This window comes from Talpa europaea (genome assembly GCF_964194135.1).
Source record: "Talpa europaea genome assembly, chromosome: 15".
In the NCBI taxonomy this organism is placed as follows: domain Eukaryota; kingdom Metazoa; phylum Chordata; class Mammalia; order Eulipotyphla; family Talpidae; genus Talpa; species Talpa europaea.
The window spans coordinates 44574718-44595795 of NC_140083.1; the positions used below are offsets into that span (position 1 = coordinate 44574718).

A 21078-nucleotide genomic window follows, 5' to 3' on the forward strand; every position below is an offset into this window, starting at 1 on the left:
ATCAGGGCAACGCTGATAGCAAGCTACAAACAGCTTTAGGTGGTGAATATAATTGGGGAACAGGAAGAAAAAATTTATCTGTTGAAGCTACATTTAAATGCATCTGTTAGGAAAACATCTCTAGTATACTTAATTTCAACAATGTAAACAACTCTTCTGCCTCAACGGTAGTATCTCAAGTTTTATTTTCAAACTTAGGAGATCTTGACTGAAAAAAAATCCTGGATTAGAATATTTATTCTCATCAGAGATGATGGGTGGGGGTTGGCTTATGTACAACATACCAATGGCAAAAATAAAAATCCAATGTGCTTTTATATAGGGAACTTAAGAAAATATTGCTGCCTTTAACTATTTTTTAAATTTATGGAATGGCATAATGAGACACCTCATTATAGGATATACTATAATTATTTATTCTGCTATTTTCTGTTTTTAATGTAATTTTTATCTACTCTGTGGTGGCTCTTTAGATATTATCAACAGAGGTCACAAAAAATAATGCCAAAATTCAAATGAGAAGTGGAAATGGAAAGAGGATGGGGAGGATAAAGAAATTGGGTAGTAAAAACAAACATGATTTTTAAGGTTTCCTAACTAATGCCACAACATTAGATATTTTGGACAAATGCCTCTGGGCAGCTGTGAGTCACCAGGAAATGGACTATCCTAATTGCTAGATTCTTCACTAACCCGTGATCTGGACAGCTTTTTCATTGTTTCCACAGACAGCCTGGTGAAGGTAGTTGGGCTCACTGCCTGCTCTGCCTTTTTTTTTTAAAGAACACTTTCGCAGGGTTAAGAACCCCTAACAAGGCCTGCAGCAGTATAACTAACTTGTTCGACTACAAGTAGAGATTAACAAAGGCATAATCTATAAATGGTCTAATCATGGACAAGTGATCAGTCAGTCACCTTCCTTCTTGAGATGGGGAATATGGACAAACGGAAAAATGAAACCCCCTTACTCCTTTATAGTCTAAATTTTTCTCTTTCAATTAGAAAAATTTTAAAGAAATTTCAACTTAAAAAGTCCTCATTGTTCATCTCAAATTGCCCCCCCCTCCTCTCTTAGACTTATATATAATAGTGTTTAAGACTCACAATCAGTCAGAATAGTCAGGAATTTTAAGAATTTTTTTTTTAGGTTTATTTTAATAGAAGACATGAGTTCATCTCTTCAGGAAACAAGATTTTATTATGAGGTGTCTTCTAGAAATGTAAGTGCTCTATTTTATCACAATGAGAATCATTCTCAAAGCAAATATTCTCTAAGATACCAAAGTACTCAGTTTTTTGGGATAGTATCCTTAAATACACTTGAAGTGACAAAATCTAAGATAAGCAAGCAACAAGTCAAAAATGCCACAACTCAAAAATTCTAACATGTCACATGGTATCATTGGATCTGAAATGAAAAAGACTGAAAATGTTCAAGTGGAATGATCTCTAACCTATAAATGACACTAGTGTAACCAAGCTAATGCCTGCAGTCTATGGAAGATGACAGACCAGAGTAAGTCCTGACCTTCATGACTGCTTTTTCAAAGTTTGAAAAATTAATTGACCCATTATTTTAGAGGGTGGGGGAGGGGCGATACGTATGGACTGGGTGGCTCTACATGTAGATAAAATATCTTAGACTATTTTAGATGTTTATCTGATATTGGAATGTGGTCAACTATCATAAAGTATTTCTCTTCATCACAAAAATTCCATATATTAAGGATTTAATGCACAATGAAGGGGAGGGGAGGGGAGGGGAGGGGAGGGCAGGGGAGGGCAGGGGAGGGGAGGGCAGGGGAGGGGAGGGGAGGGCAGGGGAGGGGAGGGGAGGGGAGGGGAGGGGAGGGAGGAATCTAGAATTTTTTTTTTTTTTGCCTGAGCAAGTAATTTCTAAAAAGGGTCTCCAAAATCTTGACTAGAGGTGTCATACTCTGCAATAAAATGCTTCAGTTCTTCGACACACCGCTCACCTATTTCATGTAAATTCTGTCTCAATGCAAATTGTATAGACTTTTCTAACGAAGGATCTTTTTCAATCAGCATTTTCACAACCATCCCGAAAGTTTCACAGTCTTGTCTGTAAACCTAGAAAGGTAAAATACATTATGATTAACTAAGAGTGAAAATAATTAGTCAAACATTGTGCTGACTTCGTTGACAGAATTATGATGCTGAAGTCTACAAGGAAGATAATAACACCGCTGAATCTCCCTAAGCCCCAGGAGTCATTCTGACAAAGGCCATATAGACCTCTGTCTATGAGCCACACTGACAACTAGAATGAGCAGGAAGACACTGATGCATCCCATCAGACGTGGCACTTCTCAGCATCTGAGAGTCGACTAGAAGGGCATCACACTAGATGTGAAGAAAACATTAATGGCTTTCTTCACTCACTTATTTGGAATAAAAAAGTTTCTGAGCCCATAACTTCAGATTCTTTGCTTGAATGATAACAAGATGACAAATGCAAAATTCTGTTTTGTATATAAGTGACTATAAAAAAGCCCAAAATAACTATTTGGGGAAAAAAATTTTCAAGTTATAAAATATTCAACCATAGTTAAAATCATCAAGGCAGTTAAGGTCAAAATAATGTTATACTCACAATGGGTGTGCGCATGTATAACATATATATAAACACACATATATACACATATACATGGGATTATATAGTTTTCTACCTCAACATGTACATTTTATGTATCAATATGTATAGGTAATTTTCATTAATGGTAATGAGGTATTTCCTGTTCAAAAATTGCCCTATTTCCTCCACACTAAATGTCATCTTCATAATTTGTATTTCACAAAGTGCACTTTCGATTTCTATGCTCTTTTTCATACTCCATAATTCATGTACTTACAGAAAAATCAGTTAAGTCTCCATGAAAACTAAAATACAAATTTCTAATTTAAAAGAAATGTTAATTTTCCTAAATTTAACAAAAACAATTCATCTCTTTGCACTTGAAAACCATTACAAGCCCCAAGAAAATTAAAAGGTAAGGTTCTTCAAAAGTCAAAATATATAAAACCCTTTTCCATCTCAGCACTGATAAATTCACACACATATTTTTACTAAACAGGGATGAAATTAACTCATGCTACCCATTCCATTAAATTCAGCTATTTAAACCACCATTCATTCCAGTTTAAGGTTTACATAACCCAGAATTGATATCATTAGTATAATAAACCAACTCGGAAAACAGTAAGCCATTCACATGATATTACACATGATGTCAAGACAATACAGTACCAACTGGTTTAACAGGCACATAGCACCTGAGTCTAACCAATGTTGTTCTTACACGGGAAAGTCAGAACCAGGATGTTTTAGTCTTAGTGGAGGTAAATTCCTCACCAAACCAGTCAGCCCACATAATCACAGCATTCTAACCCCAACCACAGGGCTCAGCAGACCGCTTTGTGGGTGGCCTAAATTTTACAGGCTTCTTTATAACAGATGCTACTAGATGAGGATAATGTTACATTGTGAATTGACCTGCAAATTCTTTAATGTAAATCGGCTGTTTTACCTAAACTGTAACTCCTCATTTAGCATAGTTATAGAACACAAATGTGCTATACATTTGCATATTAAAAGTGAAACCAGATTAAAATGTGTTCATATATTTATTTAAAGTGTAAAGTATTGTCTCTCTGGAAGCAAGGTAACACAAGCATTTAAATCTGTGTTTTATTTTTTAACTCTAAGTCCTTTTAAATTACTCACTGGAATAGACAAACTTTTGTACATTAGTTGACAAGAACATCAGAAGTGACCAAAGAAACATGATTCTTGTTTAGGTCAGGGTAAATTTTCTAAAGAGACTGCTTACACTACTGGTTGGACTTTACACAGGAAATAATGAGTTTTTTGTAAAAGGAAGAACCTCACCCTCCAACATTTTATAAATAAATTCACAACTGTCAGAAACCTATTTCTGAAATCTGTTCCACAGTAAACTCAATCCCAAACAGGAAGGGTGTAGTTATCTGTAGAAGATTTTATTTTCATACAGTCCCTAGCTGGAAAAGCATTAATAATCTTCACATTAGATAACTCCAGGCCACACAGGAAGATTTTTTTTTGTTGTTGTTTTTCCCCCTGATTGGGCCTCAACAAAATGGATAACAGGTTGAAGTATGGGTGGGGTTCACATAAACTTCATAGAAATGTGGTTAAATTTGCCAGCATAATGAAACACTATCCAAATGTGTTTTCACACAGTCCATTATAATGTATCTGTGTTAACAGCAATGTTGTCACGAGGTGCTTCTAGAATGAAAGGACTATGATGAAATACCAAGCTTTCTACTATTTAATGGCGCTGCCCAGTCACTCGAAGGACAAATCAAACTCCTCTACAGCAAGTTCTTTCTAAAATTGCTTGCAGTGATATAAAACTCTTCTAAAATGTCTGTAATTTTAGTCCCTCTACCTCTGTTCCACAAAAAGAAAAACCAAAAATTAAGACACGGTAAGTTATTAGAAGAATTTTCATTTCAGACAAACTGGCTTTAGGAATGCATTAGTTCTGTAAGAGCAATTTGGTAGGATGCTAAAGATTACAGAGCTATATGACTTAATAAAGTAGCCACTAGTCAGAGGAGGCTATTTAAATAAAAATATATAAATATATACACACACATACATACATGTATACATACACTTATCTGAATATTTACTTTAAAATTTACATTAATATTAGGAGGTAACTGGTTAACTGCTCAGACACACCCACAACCTGAAAAGACTGGTGAACACCCACAACCTGAAAAGACTGGTGAATCAAATGGGAACAGTTACTTTCTCTATCATCGTCCTATATAATTTTCTTTATATAAACCCACTTGCTTTAAGTGCTATATGTTCTGTTTTGAGAAAATCACATCATACTGAGAAAAGTAAACGTAGACAATTAACACAGCTAGAGAAGACACTCAGATGTGGAAGGTGGTAGGGAAGTCAGAAATGAGAGAGATATTTCCGAGAGCAGGCATATTGAGTTCAAATCCTGACTCTACTACGACTACTATGGGATGGTGAATTATGCCCTCCACTCCCACCCACAAGATCCATATCATCATCCCTAGGACACATGGTGCAAAAGATTTCCAAGTGTGATTATGTTAAGGATTTTGAGATGGGGCAATTTTCCTGGATTATCTAAGTAGGCAAAATAAAATCACAAGAGTTCCTAAAAAGGAACACGGAAGTTCAGAAAAAGAGAGGAAATGTGGCCACGGAAACAGAGACTGAATTATGAGATTTAAAGATGGCGGGAGGAGCTACCAGTCAAGGAATGCAAGCAGCTTCTAGAAACTAGAATAGACAAGGAAACAGATTCTTCTTCTAGAGCCTCTGGAGGAAATACAGCCTTATAGACACGTTGATTTGGGTCTGGTAAAGTCCATTTTGATTTTACATATTCCTTTCAAGTTCACATGGAATATTCACCAGGACAGACCACATCCTGGGCCATAAAACACAAATCTTAACACGCTTACAAGAACGGAAATCACAGAAAGTGTGCTCATAGAGTCCAATGGAATTAAAGCTCAACATGAAGATAGTCAGAAAATACAACATTTAGAGGTTAAATGATATGATTCTAAAAACACATGGATCAAAAAAGACTCAGGAGAAATTTAAAAATATTTAAACTAAATTAAATGATTCAACTTATCAAAAACTTTTGAGATGCAGCATAAGCAGTGCTTAGAAATTTCTAACATTAAATGCATGTTAGAGAAACATATAAAATTAACAACTTAATCTAGGAAACTAGAAAAAAGAGTAAATTAAATCCAAAGTAAGTAGAGGAAGAAATAAAAAATCAGAACAAAGAGCAATGAAACTGAAAACAGTAAATCTCAAAATCAATGAAACCAAAAACTGGTTCTTCTAACAAGCAATAAAAGCGAAAAATTTCTAGTCTGGCTAAACAAGAAAAACAGAGAGGAGACACAAATTATTAATGTCAAAACTGACAGAGGAATTCATCACTACTGATCTCATGAGATCTATAAGGAGAATAAAGGAATGTTAAAATTACATATGCCCCCAAATTTGGAACATCAATAAAATGCCTTGATGAAACTTAAACGAAAGACATAATCTGTCAAAATTCAAGGACACAAAGATAATCTGAACACTCTATCTTTGAAAGTAACTAAACCAACAAATAACCTTTCAAAATAAAAAGCACCAGGCCCAGAGGGTTACAATGGTGAATTCTATCTCACATTTAAAGAAAAAATGTTAATTCTCTAGAATCACTTCTAAAGAAAAGCAGAGTAAACAGTTCCTAATTTATTGTATGAAGCCAATATTTTTTTTTAATTTATTTTATTTATTTATGCATAGAAGAACTGGGGTATAGGCCAGAGGGGGGGGCGTGGGAGTGAGAGGATTCACAAGAGACACAGTGGAGAGCAGAACAAGCAGATCTACTGAAATACACTGCTGAGGGGAGCAGCAGGCAAGACAGGAGAGGTCTGCTGTGCCATGCCACGTGGGCCAGCTCCCTGGTCATGGATCCAACTCATTCAAGGTGGCTGCCGATAGCTTGATAAGGCTGACACTTAAACCCCTGCACCACGAGGCCCCTGTATGAGGTCCATATTACCCAATTATCAAAAGTAGACAATGACATTATAAGGAAGAAAAATTGTATAAATATGTCATAAACCTAGGTGCAAAAAAAATCATAAATTGTTTTAGCAAATCCAACAAATAAAAAAGAAGTATGCATGATCACTACGTAAGATTTATTCCAGACACATGAGGCTGGTTCGACATTTGAAAATCAATTAATGTGGGGCCTCCCTGGTGGCGCTAGGGGTTAAAACGCAAGCTATGAAGCTATCCACAGCCACTGCAGCACAAGTTCGATCCCTAGTCAGGGAGATACCAACATGGCACAGAAGACCTCTTCTGACTTGCCTGCTGCTGCCCTCAGCAGTGTATTTCAGTCAGTCCGCCTGTTCTGTTCCCCACTGTCTCTGGTGAATTCTCTCACCCCCTCCCCACACCTCTGGCCTGTACCCCAGCTCTTGTATGCATAAATAAATCTTAAAAAAAGGAGATCAGTTAATGCAACTCACTGCATCAATAAATTAAAAAAGAAAAATCACATGGTCCTATCAACAAATACAGAAAAAGCATTAAACAAAACCCAACACCGATTCATGGAAAAAAAAAAAAAAAACTCTGTAAACTAGACATGGACATAAACTTCTTCAACTTGATAAGAATGCCTACAAAAACCCTATAGTTAACATCATGGTAAGAAAATAGATGCTTTCCTCATAATATAGAGATAGAGAGAGATACAAGATAGATCTACAAGCAAAGACATTCCCTTTCACAAGTTTTATTCAACATTGTTTTGGAAGCCCTAGATGATGCAATAAGACAAGAAGAGGAAATAAAAGACATACCAATTAGGCAAGGAGAAAAGTAAAACTTTTTTTCACAGATGACATGAATATGAAAAAAATTCAAAATTGCCCCCAAAAAAACCCCCAACAAAAAACAATATCGACAACCAAAAAAAAAAAAAAAAAAAAACAACAACAACAACAAAAAAAAAACCCTACCTTTCCCTTTATTAGCCATTAACGATTGGAATTTGAAATTAAAAATATAACACAAAAATATAAATCTAACAAAGCATCTTGAAGGTCTACATGAGGAAAATTAAAAAACTATAAATAAATCAAAGAAGATAGAAATAGAGATATATTCAATATTCACATAGAGGAAAACTCAATTTTGTTAAGATTCAGTTCTTTCCCAACTTGATCTATAAACTTAACACAATTCCAGTAAAAATTCCAGCAAGCAGAAGTTATGGGACACAGCAAAAACATTAGTAAGAAGGAAGTATATAGCAATACAGGCCATATCAACAAACAAGAAAGAGCCCAAATAAACTACTTTGTCTCTCATCTTAAGGAACTAGAAAAAGAACCAAAAATCCAAAAGTGAGTAGAAGGAAAGAAATAATAAAAATTAGAGCACAAATTGAATAGAAATTAAAAAGACAATCCAACAGAGCAATGAAGCCAAAAGCTGGTTCTTAGTGGAAAAAAAAAAAAAAAAAAGCAAAATTGACAAATGTCTAGGTAAGCTCACGGAAATACAGGGGGCGGGGGGATAAAATTCAAGTAAATAGAATCAAAAACAAAAGAGGAAAAGTTACAACAGACACCACAGAAATTCAGAAAATTATAAAAGATTACTAAGAATATTCACATGCAAACAAATTCAACCACCTAGATGGGATGGACAGTCTTAGAAGTATACAATCATTCAAGACTAAATAGGGAAGAAATAGAAAAACAAACCAATCACAAACAAGGAAATTGAAACACTGATCTGTGGGCCTCCTGGTGGCGCAAGGGATTAAGTCTCAGCACTATGAAGCATTATCAGCAGCCACTGCAATTTGATCCGGTGCCAGGAAGCTGACCCACAGGGCATAGCAGACCTCTTTTGTCTAGCCCACTGCTCCCCTCAGCAGTGGATTTCAGTAACCTGCCTGTTCTGTTCCCCACTCTGTCTCTGGTGAATCCTCTTACCCTCCGCACCTCTGGCCTACACCCCAGCTATTGTACATACATGAATAAAATAAAAATCTAAAAAGAAACACTCATCAAAATCCCCCCAAAAAAACAAAAGTCCAGGACCAGATGGCATCATAAGCATGTACTACCACACTTTCAAAGACAAATACCTATTCTGTTCAAACTTCTTCCAAAAATTAAGAAGGAATACTCCTAAACCTTTTATGAGACCTATATTAAGCTAATACCAAAACCAAAACAAAATAACAAAACTACAGACCAATTTCCAATGAACACAGATGTTAAAATACAACTATATTCAACAGATTATACATCATGAACAAATGGGACTTATGCCAGGAACACAAGGAAGGTTCAATATCCAAAATTCAATCATGTAATTCACATCAAAAAAAAGGAAACTATATGATCATATCAATAAATGCCAAGAAAGCATTTGATAAGATTCAGCACCCATTTATGATAAAAACCCTTGCAAAACTGGGAACAAATACAACATACATGACAAGCCCACAGCTAGTATCATTCTCAATAGTGAAACACTTTAAAGTCTTTCCACTAAGATTCAGTAGAAGACAACATAGTGTTAGAAGTCCTAGTTATAACATCCAGAATACTACTCAGCAATCAAAAAAGATAAACTCATGCCATTTGTGGCAACATGAATGAAACTGGAAGGGATTATGCTACATGAAATAAGCCAGAAAGAGAAAGATAAATACCAGATGACTATAAAATCAAGATGAGATCAGAGGTGTTAGCACTAACTAACACAATACAGATTGCGGTAATGTGAAGAGTGATAGATGGAAGGTTTTTAAGTTTGATTAGGAATGAGAGCAAAGATAAGATTAAAAAATGGGAGATTCAGTATCTAATTAATACATAATTGAGGCATCTAAAGCAGGGAGAAAAGGAGAAATCCTTAGCACTGATGTCAGTTGAGACTATGGGAGTTCTTTGAAGAAGGGCATAAGTTCTTTTTAGTCCCAGTACCTGATGACAAAGTAGATTAACAGTATATGTTGAGGGCCTCCCCGGTGGCGCAACGGTTGAGCGCTGGGTTGCGAAGCTGCCCACAGCCTCTGCAGTGCCGGTTCGATCCCCGGCTGCTCCCTGGCCACCAGAGGAGGGTCCCACATGGCGCGCAGACCTCTCCTGCCGCCCGCTGCTCCCCTCAGCAGTGTACTTCGGTCCTTCTGCCTGCTCTGCTCCCCGCTCCGGCTCTGGTGAATTCTCTCACCCTCCCGCGCTTCTGACTGTACCCAGTGCTTGTATAAACAAAACAAACAAACAAATAAATAAATCATAAATAAATAAAAATGCATGCCTCTTTAAAAAAAAAAAAAAAAAAAAAAAAAAAACAGTATATGTTGAATGAACAGTCATGTCAACACTGAATATGTACTATAGGAACAAGACATTCAAGAATAAACATCTAAAAATACCAGTATCAGTCACAGAAGAGAGAATAACAAAAACCAAGAACCAGGAGACTGAGGCATAGGTACCAAGGGAAAAGTTTGTAAAATAAATGTCAAATGACACACAAAGATCAAAGAAATTAATGAACAAAACTACCAATTGAATTGGATTTGGAAATTATAGGATAAGCACATAACTGCAAGAGCAGTTTACTGCAGTTGTGCATATTACAGAACTGTACTATTAGCCACTAGTTAGATGTGACAAATTTAAATCATAATTAATTTAATTAAAAATTTAGTTTCGGGCCTCCCTGGTGGCACAGCAGTTGAGCTCTGGACTGCGAGGCTGCCCACAGCCTCTGCAGCACCAGTTCAATCCCTGGCTGGCCAGGGAGGGTCCCACATGGTGCGCAGACCTCTCCTGCCACGCCTGCTACACCCCTCAGCAGTGTATTTCGTCAGTCTGCCTGTTCTGCTCGCCGCTCTGGCTTTGATGAATTCTCTCACCCTCCCACGCTTCTGATTGTACCCAATGCTTGTATAAATAAATAAATCTTTAAAAAAAAATTTCAGTTTCTCGGACGCACAAGCCCTATTTCAAATACAAGCTACAATACTACATAGTAAAAATATAAAACATTTCCAACATCACAGAAAATTCTATTAAAAGGTATTGTTATAGAGGATGGAGGAGTGAAAAATGGTAAAGATGTAACTAAAGGTGATATGATGACTTAAAATGGAAATAAGATAAACGCTTACCACTTTTAAAGGAGAAATGCAAAATACAATTAGATCCGCAAAATGTTCTACAATTTTTTGATGGAATGCATATAAAAATGTAAGTTAAAAAAAGAAATCCAGCTGAGGCTTAAAATACAAGGAAACATTCAAAGTGTCCAATGTGTTGATGAGGTGACAGCATACTGATGTTAAGTACTGGAGACAAATTTAAACCCTTTAATTTAGATCGGTAGTAATTCGGGGAGTGTCAAAACTACTGTAATTGATGTTGATGCTTAGGAAAAGTTATATTAATAGGAAAAGATATTTTTGAGACTTCCTCCTCAAAGTTGTAGTCTCATTGGCTCTTAGAACTAAGCACAGCTCTTAAAAAAAGTGGTTGCTAAGAGATGCATGATGGATTAGATCTCAACCACCTACATTCAATATGTGGGTACAATTATTACAGCCACATAGAAGAGTAACTCCAAAATAAATTATTAAAATGAATAAATATTTTTTAAAACCTCAGTTACCATGTTTATAGAATTTTCATCCAAAAATACAGATCATTTTATAAATTCACAGGCTTCAAAGATTATGTAAATAATTCTCTTTTGACCCTTTCCAGCTTAATAGTTTTTTCTGTTATAATACACAAAATAAGCAAAATTAAAGAAATAATTTCAAAGAGCTTATAGAATCTTTCACTGATGCCAAAAGGAGATCCCACAGAGATTAAATGCAGAATTGAGATAGAACACAAGCTAATACTGAGTGGGAAAAGTTACAAAGAAAACATGTAGAGTATGATATCATTTACGCATGTTCTAAAAAATTAACTCACACAGAGATACTAAAAATACAAAAACATAATGACAGCTCTTAGGAGGGAGGGAACCAGCAGGGATCCTGCTGCACCTCCCCCTGCAGTGACCTTTAGGGCTAACCCTGAGACGGCCTCATCATTCACTGCTGTGCTGGTCCGTGGCAGGATCTAAAAGGTGTTTTATCTAAATAATACTTTTATTTTTTTAAAAAGAAAAAAGGCACAAATATTGAACTCTATTTAATGACATGTATGCTGAGCATATTTAGGAATTAAGTATACTGAGATTTTGCAACACTTTGATGTACATCAAAAAATAAGATGAATTAATCGATGAACAAGGGAATGGAGAGACTAAAGCTAAAACAAAGTAAATAATTGAGTGATCAAGGAAACAAAACATTATAGAATCTAGGTGATGAGTATATGGTTTCCACTGTGTAATTATTAGTGGTTGGAAATTTTTAAAATAAATTTTGGGGGAAAGAGATCTAACACCAAAAAAGCACCAATGATAGGTATATGAGACTGATCATCTCAACTTATAAACATGGTTGTCTGTTTTGGTTGGGCCTTAGATCATGAAATTTGTAAAGATTCCATGTGGGCTGAAAATTACAGATATCAATAAATCTGTAAATTTGAACAACAAGCTGTGACTGCAAGATAACTAGAATTTACTGGATTTGGTCAGTAATACAACATGTGATGCTCAAGAAAATTATATTCTAGTAAAGAGTAATGCATTTAAGATAACCAAAACCAAAGCAGAATACAGTAAGTATCAAAAGGGAAATATGAAGTGTTGTAATTATTCCAAAGAAAAGATCGTAATAAATGGAGAGGGGGGAAATTAAATTCACTGAGACAGGGTAGGCTATTACAGGCTGTCCAGAATCTTAGAAATAAAAAAGCATGTTTAAAGGAGAATGAAACTTGGAATAAAGGGAAGTTTTGGAAAAGATGGAGAATGAATAAATTAGAATTAAAATGGAGCTTTATATGAACTGTTTGGTTTGAAAAAAACTTATGGTTTAACTTACTCTTGCCCTGAAAATAATTTCGATTACGCTGTAGACATTTTGTTTCTTAATCATTAGACAATAAATAAACCACTCAAGACAGCTGACTGGCGGAAAATATATATTTACTGCTCAGTATCCCCAGCAAATCTGATTCACTAGACCAGGAAAAGTAATTTTGTGTTCAATGTCATTTACTGGCTTGAGAAAGAACTTCCATGATTCAAAAAAATATAAAAAGCCTAAATCCAAACAAAGAAAAATAGTCACAGTGAAAACAAGATAAAAAACAACTATTATAAAATAGGTTTTTAATAGTCTAATTGCTGAGAAAATGGATAACAATAAATATTTTGCAAAATGACATAGCTCTCCAATTGACTTTTTTTAAATTTTTTTTAAATAATAAATTTTATTTTTATATTCCCCATACAATTGCAACCCCCTCATTCTGACCCCAATCCCTCCCCTCCCACCACCCACCCCCCCAAAAGTGTCTCTGGTTCATAGTTTTTTGTTGATTTTGATTTTCACTTTCTTATAGTTATTCATGACTTTTTTTTTAAATTTATTTAATTTATTTACACAAGCACAGGTACAGTCAGAAGCACAGGAGGGTAAGAGAATTCACCAGAGCCATAGCAGGGTACAGAACAGGCAGAGTGACAAAATACACTGCTGAGGGGAGCAGCGGGCGAGACAGGAGAGGTCTGTCGCGCCATGTGGAACCCTCGCTGGTGGCCAGGGATCAAACCAGCGCTGTAGAGGCTGCGGGCAGCCTCCTAGGCCAGCGCTCAACCGCTGCGCCACCAGAGGAGGCCCCAATTGACTTTTAATATTTTCATACCCAAGAATCCACATGACTTAATATTTTCGTGTCTGAGAATAATTACTTTAACGGAGCAAGGAAGAGGAAAGTTTAATATAGGCATTTTTCCAAATTAATTTCTTTAAAACATTCAACACGATGGAACAAATCAGACAAATCAGTTCCTTGAAAGATATTTATCATTAGAATGTATTTCCCTTGAATAAAAAAAAGTAAAATACGCAAAAATGTTTCTATATATTAAACTGATTTTTTAATGCATAACTACTGTAAAAGAAAGTTTTATATTGGGTGAGAATGAAGTGAAATGAGTAAGTAGATAACTAATCTACTTAGGAAAATCTAAGTTTAAGTTAGTTATTCAAAGAAAACTTATTTCAATTAAGATTACTTCCAGATAAATCTTTTTAGAAATAGATGACTTTAAATTACTGAGGAGGTAATTCGGCCTTCAAGAGATTTAGTATTAACAATCAGAAAGGTGCAACATCTTGCACCTTGTACAACAGGTCACATTTTAGATTTGACTAAAGCTAAAACAAAGTAAATAATTGGCAATAGCCTGCTCTATAAGTGGAAAAAATCCTACATGGTTTCAGAGATCTAAGAAGAGCAGCCTCCATCTACCCTCTCTCCACCAGAAATGAGTAAGCAGGAGTGACTAAGAAGGAAGCTACCTTACAATACCCCCTCGGCCCCCTTCTCCACCTCCCCACCTCCATTGCCTCCCAGTTCATCTCTGGCAAAGGAGGTTGGAGAGAATCCAATACTAAGGTTGTTGCATCAACCTTGTGAAGACATGGACGCTTAGCTCAGAAGCTAGAACTATTACAATTGAGTCCTCGGAGAGACCTCATCACGACAGACACACTTCCAGAATGGGAAATTTGCCCAGGCAAAGGTCTCTGACTAGAAAGTGTTGTGAGTGACAATCCCAAAGGGGATTTCTGTTTATTAAGCAAGTATCATTTAGAAACTATTGGCATAGGAGAAACATGAATGCACTAACAACACTTTCATGTAGTCTTTCACATTACTTTTGTACCAAGAATCCTCACTAGTGCCCTGGAAATACTATCCTCATTTTATAAAAATGATGAGGGAGAGATTAAAGGGAGATAGCTGTAAGAGGGAGACCCTCAATATTTTATTTCTTTGTGAGTATAAGGATAGTAATATAACTGAAATTCTACTGTAGGTCTAATTATCTTTACCATATACATCTCCAGTAAATAGTGTATATTAGAATGACTTTTTTAAAATTATGCTGCTAGTTTACACTGCAAACTTTTTTTGGTTGGCAAAATCACTAAAACTGGAATGACAGACAAGAATAACAGGGAAAATCAGAAATTAAATCTTTGTTTGGATTAGCAGTACTGAACATTTGATTGGGTTAGATAAAATAAGGGCCAAAGGCCCACCACCTTACTACAACAGCCCCCCCCAAAAAAACAAAACAAACAAACAAACAATGGACTGTAGTATCCCCTTTAACCTTACGATGTGCAAGATTATGCGCCACACAGATAGAACCCAGACAGAAAATGTCCGTATTAACACATCCTGGAAAAATGCGTTAAATCCTGCTTCTACTCACATATTTTCAGTGACCTACAACAATAAAAAGTATAAATATCAAAACGTAGTTCACTCTGTAAGAGTTTAGTGTGCTTCATGCTATACAGCATTTAAAAGTCCAGATACTAATATTTACAGTTAGGACTTGTTCCTAAGCAAACACAAAATAATTTGCAAAAATCAACTGCTAAATGATTCTACTTTTTAAAGGGACTCTTTACATGCTTTCAGCAATAGCACAGTGCTAAAATCTGGCTCTGCTGTACATGTCCTATGTGCTGGTTTTTGCTATGTGTATGGTCACAATATGTGGACATTTACCAATGCAACCAGGTTACGACATACTAATCTTTCTAATTGCTTTTCTCCTAGTCTTTTTCTTCTAAGCCTTCTCCCACAGGCACCATTATCCAAAAGAAAAAAAATCCATTCTCAGAACACTGCAACTCGCTCCCAAGGTGTGGCTCAGTTAAATCATGTAGCACAAAACTTAACTATTAAAATATTCTCATTACCCACCAAAATATTATCCGCTATAATTTTTTCCTATTTTACCTGCTCTCGTATGCCACTTGCATTCTCTTTTTTAATTTGCTTTTCTAATTTAATTTCTTGAGCATTTTGTTCAAGACCTCTTTCATAAAGCTTTTCCAGATCCGTTTTTTTCCAGGTTATTCAAAATACTTAAGAAATGCATGTTCCTTTCAGTACAACCTACCTCCTACCACTATGTTGAGGGAAAATTCAATTTCCTTTGCATTCTTGTAACTGTTGATACATTGAGTGTTATGCTTACAACAAAATAAATCAATCTTTTATATTAATGAGTTTAAAATCATATATTTTGGCCATGGTTCAAACTCTGATTAGACATATTGACCACCCTATCCAAATCATTCCATATGTAAATTCTTTGAGATTAATAAATGACTGTCAAAAAGTATTGTTCCTCAGTCAAGATCCTAATTTGATTTTTAATACAGCATTACAAGGAAGGTGAACCACAGCAAACTGATGGTAAGGTAAGTAGGTAAGAAAGTTTACATTACAAAAACCATTTCAAATGGGGAAAAGCCACTGCTAGGTTCCTTGGTGGTGGGGAGGGTAATAGTAATATACATCTGAAAAGGTGGGATCCTGTATTTCTAAATCATATACAGTGTTTTACATCACTATTTCCTTAATAAAAAATTATAAAATGCTAAATAAAATTTAAAAACAAAACAGTATATTAAAAGAAATAATTTTAATATTTCTAAATATATAGACACCTCAACTTTTAAAGTACTTAAAATGTAAACATCTTGGTGCAGGGATTTTTTTTTTTTTTTTTTAACAAATAAGACGTCCTGTTTAAAATTATACACAGGGCCTCCCCGGTGGCGCAGCGGTTGAGCGCTGGGCTGCGAAGCTGCCAGCGGCCTCTGTGGCGCAGGTTCGATCCCCGGCTGCTCCCCGGCCACCAGAGGAGGGTCCCACATGGCGTGCAGACCTCTCCTGCCGCCCACTGCTCCCCTCAGCAATGTACTTCGGTCCTTCTGCCTGCTCTGCTCCCAGCTCTGGCGAATTCTCTCACCCTCCCCGAGCTTCTGACTGTACACAGTGCATGTATAAACAAACAAACAAACAAACAAATAAATAAAACATGCCTCTATAAAAAAAATAAATAAAATTATACACAGAACCTTACTGATCGTTTGCTTAACAAATTTTTTTTTTCCTGCAGACTGCATATAGCGATTGACAAGCCAATATACAAGTCATATTTTAGTTAAAATAGTCAATTCCTGTTGCATGGATTGACAATCATTCTATTATCTTCTGGGAATCAAATCTTCTATCCAGAGTCAAAATAAGGTTTAGTCTAAAATTTTATTCCCTAAATAAAACAATCATATTGTCAGAAGAGAAATAAATTCAATTAGAAACAACCTGCTTCACTGTATATACATTTCATTTTTGCAGTTTTGTAGATTTTATAGAGACAAGTTTTATAATGTCTAAAAACATACCTATTGTATTTTGCTCCCCCCCACCACCACAAAATAAAAACCCACAGAAACACTCAAACAAGCCAAAACTAAACTTGTCCAGAAATGGTACCATTCAGGATGACACTATTTAAGAAGTCAAAGGATAGTATTGTTAAGATGAAGCAGTAATTACAATATATAAACATATTATATGTAAAACAAAAGAAAAATTTCCAGTTCTGCCTGTCTCCATTGTGTAGGTGTGACCGGAAAGCTCTTATTTTTTTCCTCAAACATTGAATCATCTCCAGTGATTCAAGCCAGTATTTTTCCCATATAGTTCAATTCTGTAGCAGCTGCTCTCTGGTATTCTATTTTTTTTAAATGGCACTTACTTTATTTCAGGTTTAGAGACAAAAGACACATTAAATTGGAACAACTAAAATGGAAGTTTAAAAGTCAAATTTTGGGGCCTCCCCTGGTGGCGCAGCGGTTGAGCACTGGGCTGCGAAGCTGCCCGCAGCCTCTGCAGCACCGGTTCGATCCCCGGCCTCTGGCGAGGGTCCCACATGGCGCAACAGACCTCTCCTGCTGTGCCCACTGCTCCCCTCAGCAGTGTATTTCATCATTCTGCCTGTTCTGTTCCCTGCTCTGGCTCTGATGAATTCTCTCACTCTCCCACAATTCTGACTATACCCAGTGCTTCTATAAATAAATAAATAAATCTTTAAAAAAAAAAAAAAAAGTCAAATTTTGACTATAATGTCATGTATTTCCTTTATATAAAAAAAATTCATCTTCCTCACATACTGAGCGCACTTTGAATAACCTATATGGAAATCAGATTAAACTATGCTTTCTTAGCCTTCAAGTTATCATATGTGAATATAATTACACAGTAAAAGCCTAAAGATTTGCACACAAAAACAATTTCTTATGACCTTGGGGAATGAACCATTCTGGTCCATACACATGCCCCAAAAGAGGGGGGAAAAATGTTTGAAAATTCTCTTAGGTGTAATTTCTTATTTTCTTTCTACAAAAGAAGTAACTTTCCATTCGTACTAAACATAAATGTAATTTAAATACTATTCAACCTTCAAAACTGCCAGAGAATTTAGTCTTCAACGCTTTGAATGTCCATAAATGCAACTTACCATAGAAAGACAGGTTCATAAGCATTTTAAATACCCAGATTTATCTTGTCTTACTTTTAAAAATATATCTGAAAGGTTTAAATAATCAATGGGGTGAGAGGTAGTGTGGCACAGCAATGAAGGTCATGAACTTTATGGAGCCCCTGGGCACATTACATAATTCTCTGAGCCCCCTTCCTTATTTGCAATGTGGGAATTACAAATACAGACCAGGTTTGTGGGGGTTTTGTGTGGATTAAGTGAGAGAACAAACGCAAAGTACTAAATACTCAGAAACCATTCGAGAAACAAACATTTAAGGTTCCACCAGTCAACAAATATTTGAGGACCTACTATATGTTGGCTCTGTACAAGTGGTGAATAAAAAAAATCCAGTCCCTAGTCTCAAGAAACTTTATTTTCATAGGAACAATATATAACAACATCTAAGAAAATGCACATGCGCGTATAACTGTGTAAGCATTACAAAGGAAATAGAGGAGGTTCAGAGATGGAGGAAGTACTTCGACTGGTCAGAGAGAGAAGGGAATGTTTTGGAGAGAACACAAGTGGACACCTGAAAGGTGAGAATCCAGCAACAGAGCCCGGGCAGACTTGGCATCAACAAAGGCCATGAAGAGCAGGAGAAAGACATCCCACTGGGGAAGTGAATGTGACTGCAGCACAGTGAATCTTTAAAAGGGTTTACAAGTCAAGAAATAGTCATATCAACATTTCATCTGGTTAGGAGGCTAAAGATTCAAAGTATTCTAAAGCACTACAACTCACCATTATTAAAAATACTATTATTTGTTCCTTTTACCTGGAAAAATCCTTTTACCCATCTCCTGCCTTACTTTAAGAAAAATAGCCATCTTGGGGCCTCCCTGGTGGCACAGGGGTTAAAGTCTCAGCGCTATCATGTTATTACCAGCCAGCACCAATGCAATGCCCAGTCAGGAAACTAACCCACATGGTGCAGCAGACCTCTCCTGTCTCGCCCCCTTGCTCCTCTCAGCAGTGGATTTCAGAGATCCTCCATTTCTGCTCCCCAATCTGTCTCTGAAAAATCTTCTCGCCACCACCACCCCCACCTCTGGCCTAGACCCCAGTTCTTGTATGCATGAATACATAAAAATAAATGTTCAAAAAAAATAAAGACATTTAATAAAACATTAAAAACTAGAGCAGTTTTTTTTCCCCTTTTTTCTCTCTTTTGAACACATCAGAATTAAGAGTTATGCTCAGTTTGGATATGTTTAATTTTTATCACTTGTCTTTTTATTTTTAAGATATTCAAGAACTTGGACATCATAAATGACTCAATTTTTTTGGTATATAAATAACTGAAAGACTAAGCAGCTCAGTTTGTGCCTTTCCCACTTAGCAGTAAAATCACCTTCACCATCTTGTCTGTGGCCTTTTTTATAAATTACTTAGTAACAGTTAAGGGGTTCTTATTGTTCAGCTGTGGATAAACAATTGGTTTGCCTTTTCTACTCACAGGGTACTGTGAATTGTTGGAAAAAGTCCAAAACTGCAATTATTTGATTCACTATAAACTCCTTAATCTCTCCTTCTGACTTCTGTATCTACACACATCATCTAGGGTATTCTAAGCTCTTTCCACACCCAATTCAAAAACTTTAATTGCTGATAAGACTCTCCCCTCCCATCTCACTTCCAGTACTCTTAGCAACAACCCCCCAAACTTATTCCCTTTTCCACCTCAAAAATCTTGCTACTTTATCCTCCTCTGCCTTAGTCCCAGAAAAAGATTTCTCTGAATTTTCAAAGATAGTCCTCTATCTGTGCTATTGATAGCCCCTCTGACTTCATCAATTATTCTGTTTTTCATCTTCAGTCTCTCTCACATTACCTTTGAGTCTCTACAGAATCAAACACAAATTAAGTAAACAAATAAACAGGTCACCAAGTTTCATTTATTTTCCTGCTATACACAATCATGCAGTTACTTTCCATTCCTGACTCTACTAATCCAGTTCAGGCTTTTTTTTTTTTTTAATTCATGGAAGAACTGGGGTATAGGCCAGAAGTAGGGGGGGGGGGCGGATTGGGGTTTGAAAGGATTCACCAGAGACAGTGGGGAGCAGAAGAGGCAGATTAACTAAAGTCCACTGCTGAGGGGAGCAGTGGGCGAGATAGGAGAGGTCTGCTGTTCCCTATTGGTGTCAGCTCCCTGGCCAGGGATGGAACTCAGTCCTTCATGATGATAGCGCTGAGACAGAACCCATAAGGCCCAGTTCAGGCTTTCATGGATGCCATATCTAAAGAATAGCCAAATATACAGCCAGAATAATCTTCAAAAAGGAATCTTAAGCCATTCATTCACCATCCTACCTTAACAAAATTCAAACCCCTTTTTCTAGCACTGACATTTTCAACAATCAGGCCCAAACCATATATCTTGGGCTGGCTATCTACTTCTATTCTCTACCTACAAATTTCTGCAAAACATAGCCTATAATCACAGCCCTTCTTACTCTACTTAAGTTTCTTATCCAGCACTTGGACAATGTTCCCTTTTATTTGTGGGGTCTACATTAACTCTAAGTGGTCAATGTCAGAATTGAATTTAGCTGCACCAGTACAGACTGAAACAAGAATAATTCCTTCCTGATTTGTATCCTTTACAATAAAACCATAATATAAAATAAAGTGCTTGTCTGTTCTATCAACTGTTCTATTATCAGATTTTTTAAAAAAGATTTATTTATTTATGCATACAAGAACTGCGTTACAGGCCAGAGGTACAGGGGGTGAGAGGATTCACCAGAGACAGAGTGGGAAGAACAGGAGAATTGACTGAAATATGCTGCTGAGGGGAGAAGCAGGTGAGACAAGAGAGGTCTGTTGCCATGTGGGTAGGGGTTGAACTCTTGCTGCAGAGGTTGCAGATAGCTGCACAGTGCAGTGCTTATTAACTCCTT

General features: G+C 36.3%; 1 protein-coding gene across 8 annotated transcripts in view; it reads right to left on the reverse strand.

The window, feature by feature from the left end:
• Nucleotides 1–1896: 1896 nt before the first annotated feature.
• The window catches only part of PPHLN1 (periphilin 1), a gene marked incomplete at both ends in the record, with an annotated part of 97853 nt that continues 78671 nt past the window's right edge, over nucleotides 1897–21078 (reverse strand). For all 8 annotated transcript variants that reach the window (XM_084255366.1, XM_084255365.1, XM_084255363.1 and 5 more), the window contains one exon: nucleotides 1897–2091. In XM_084255366.1, coding sequence (XP_084111492.1) covers nucleotides 1897–2091 — 195 coding nt within the window. The remainder of the gene's footprint in view (nucleotides 2092–21078) is intronic.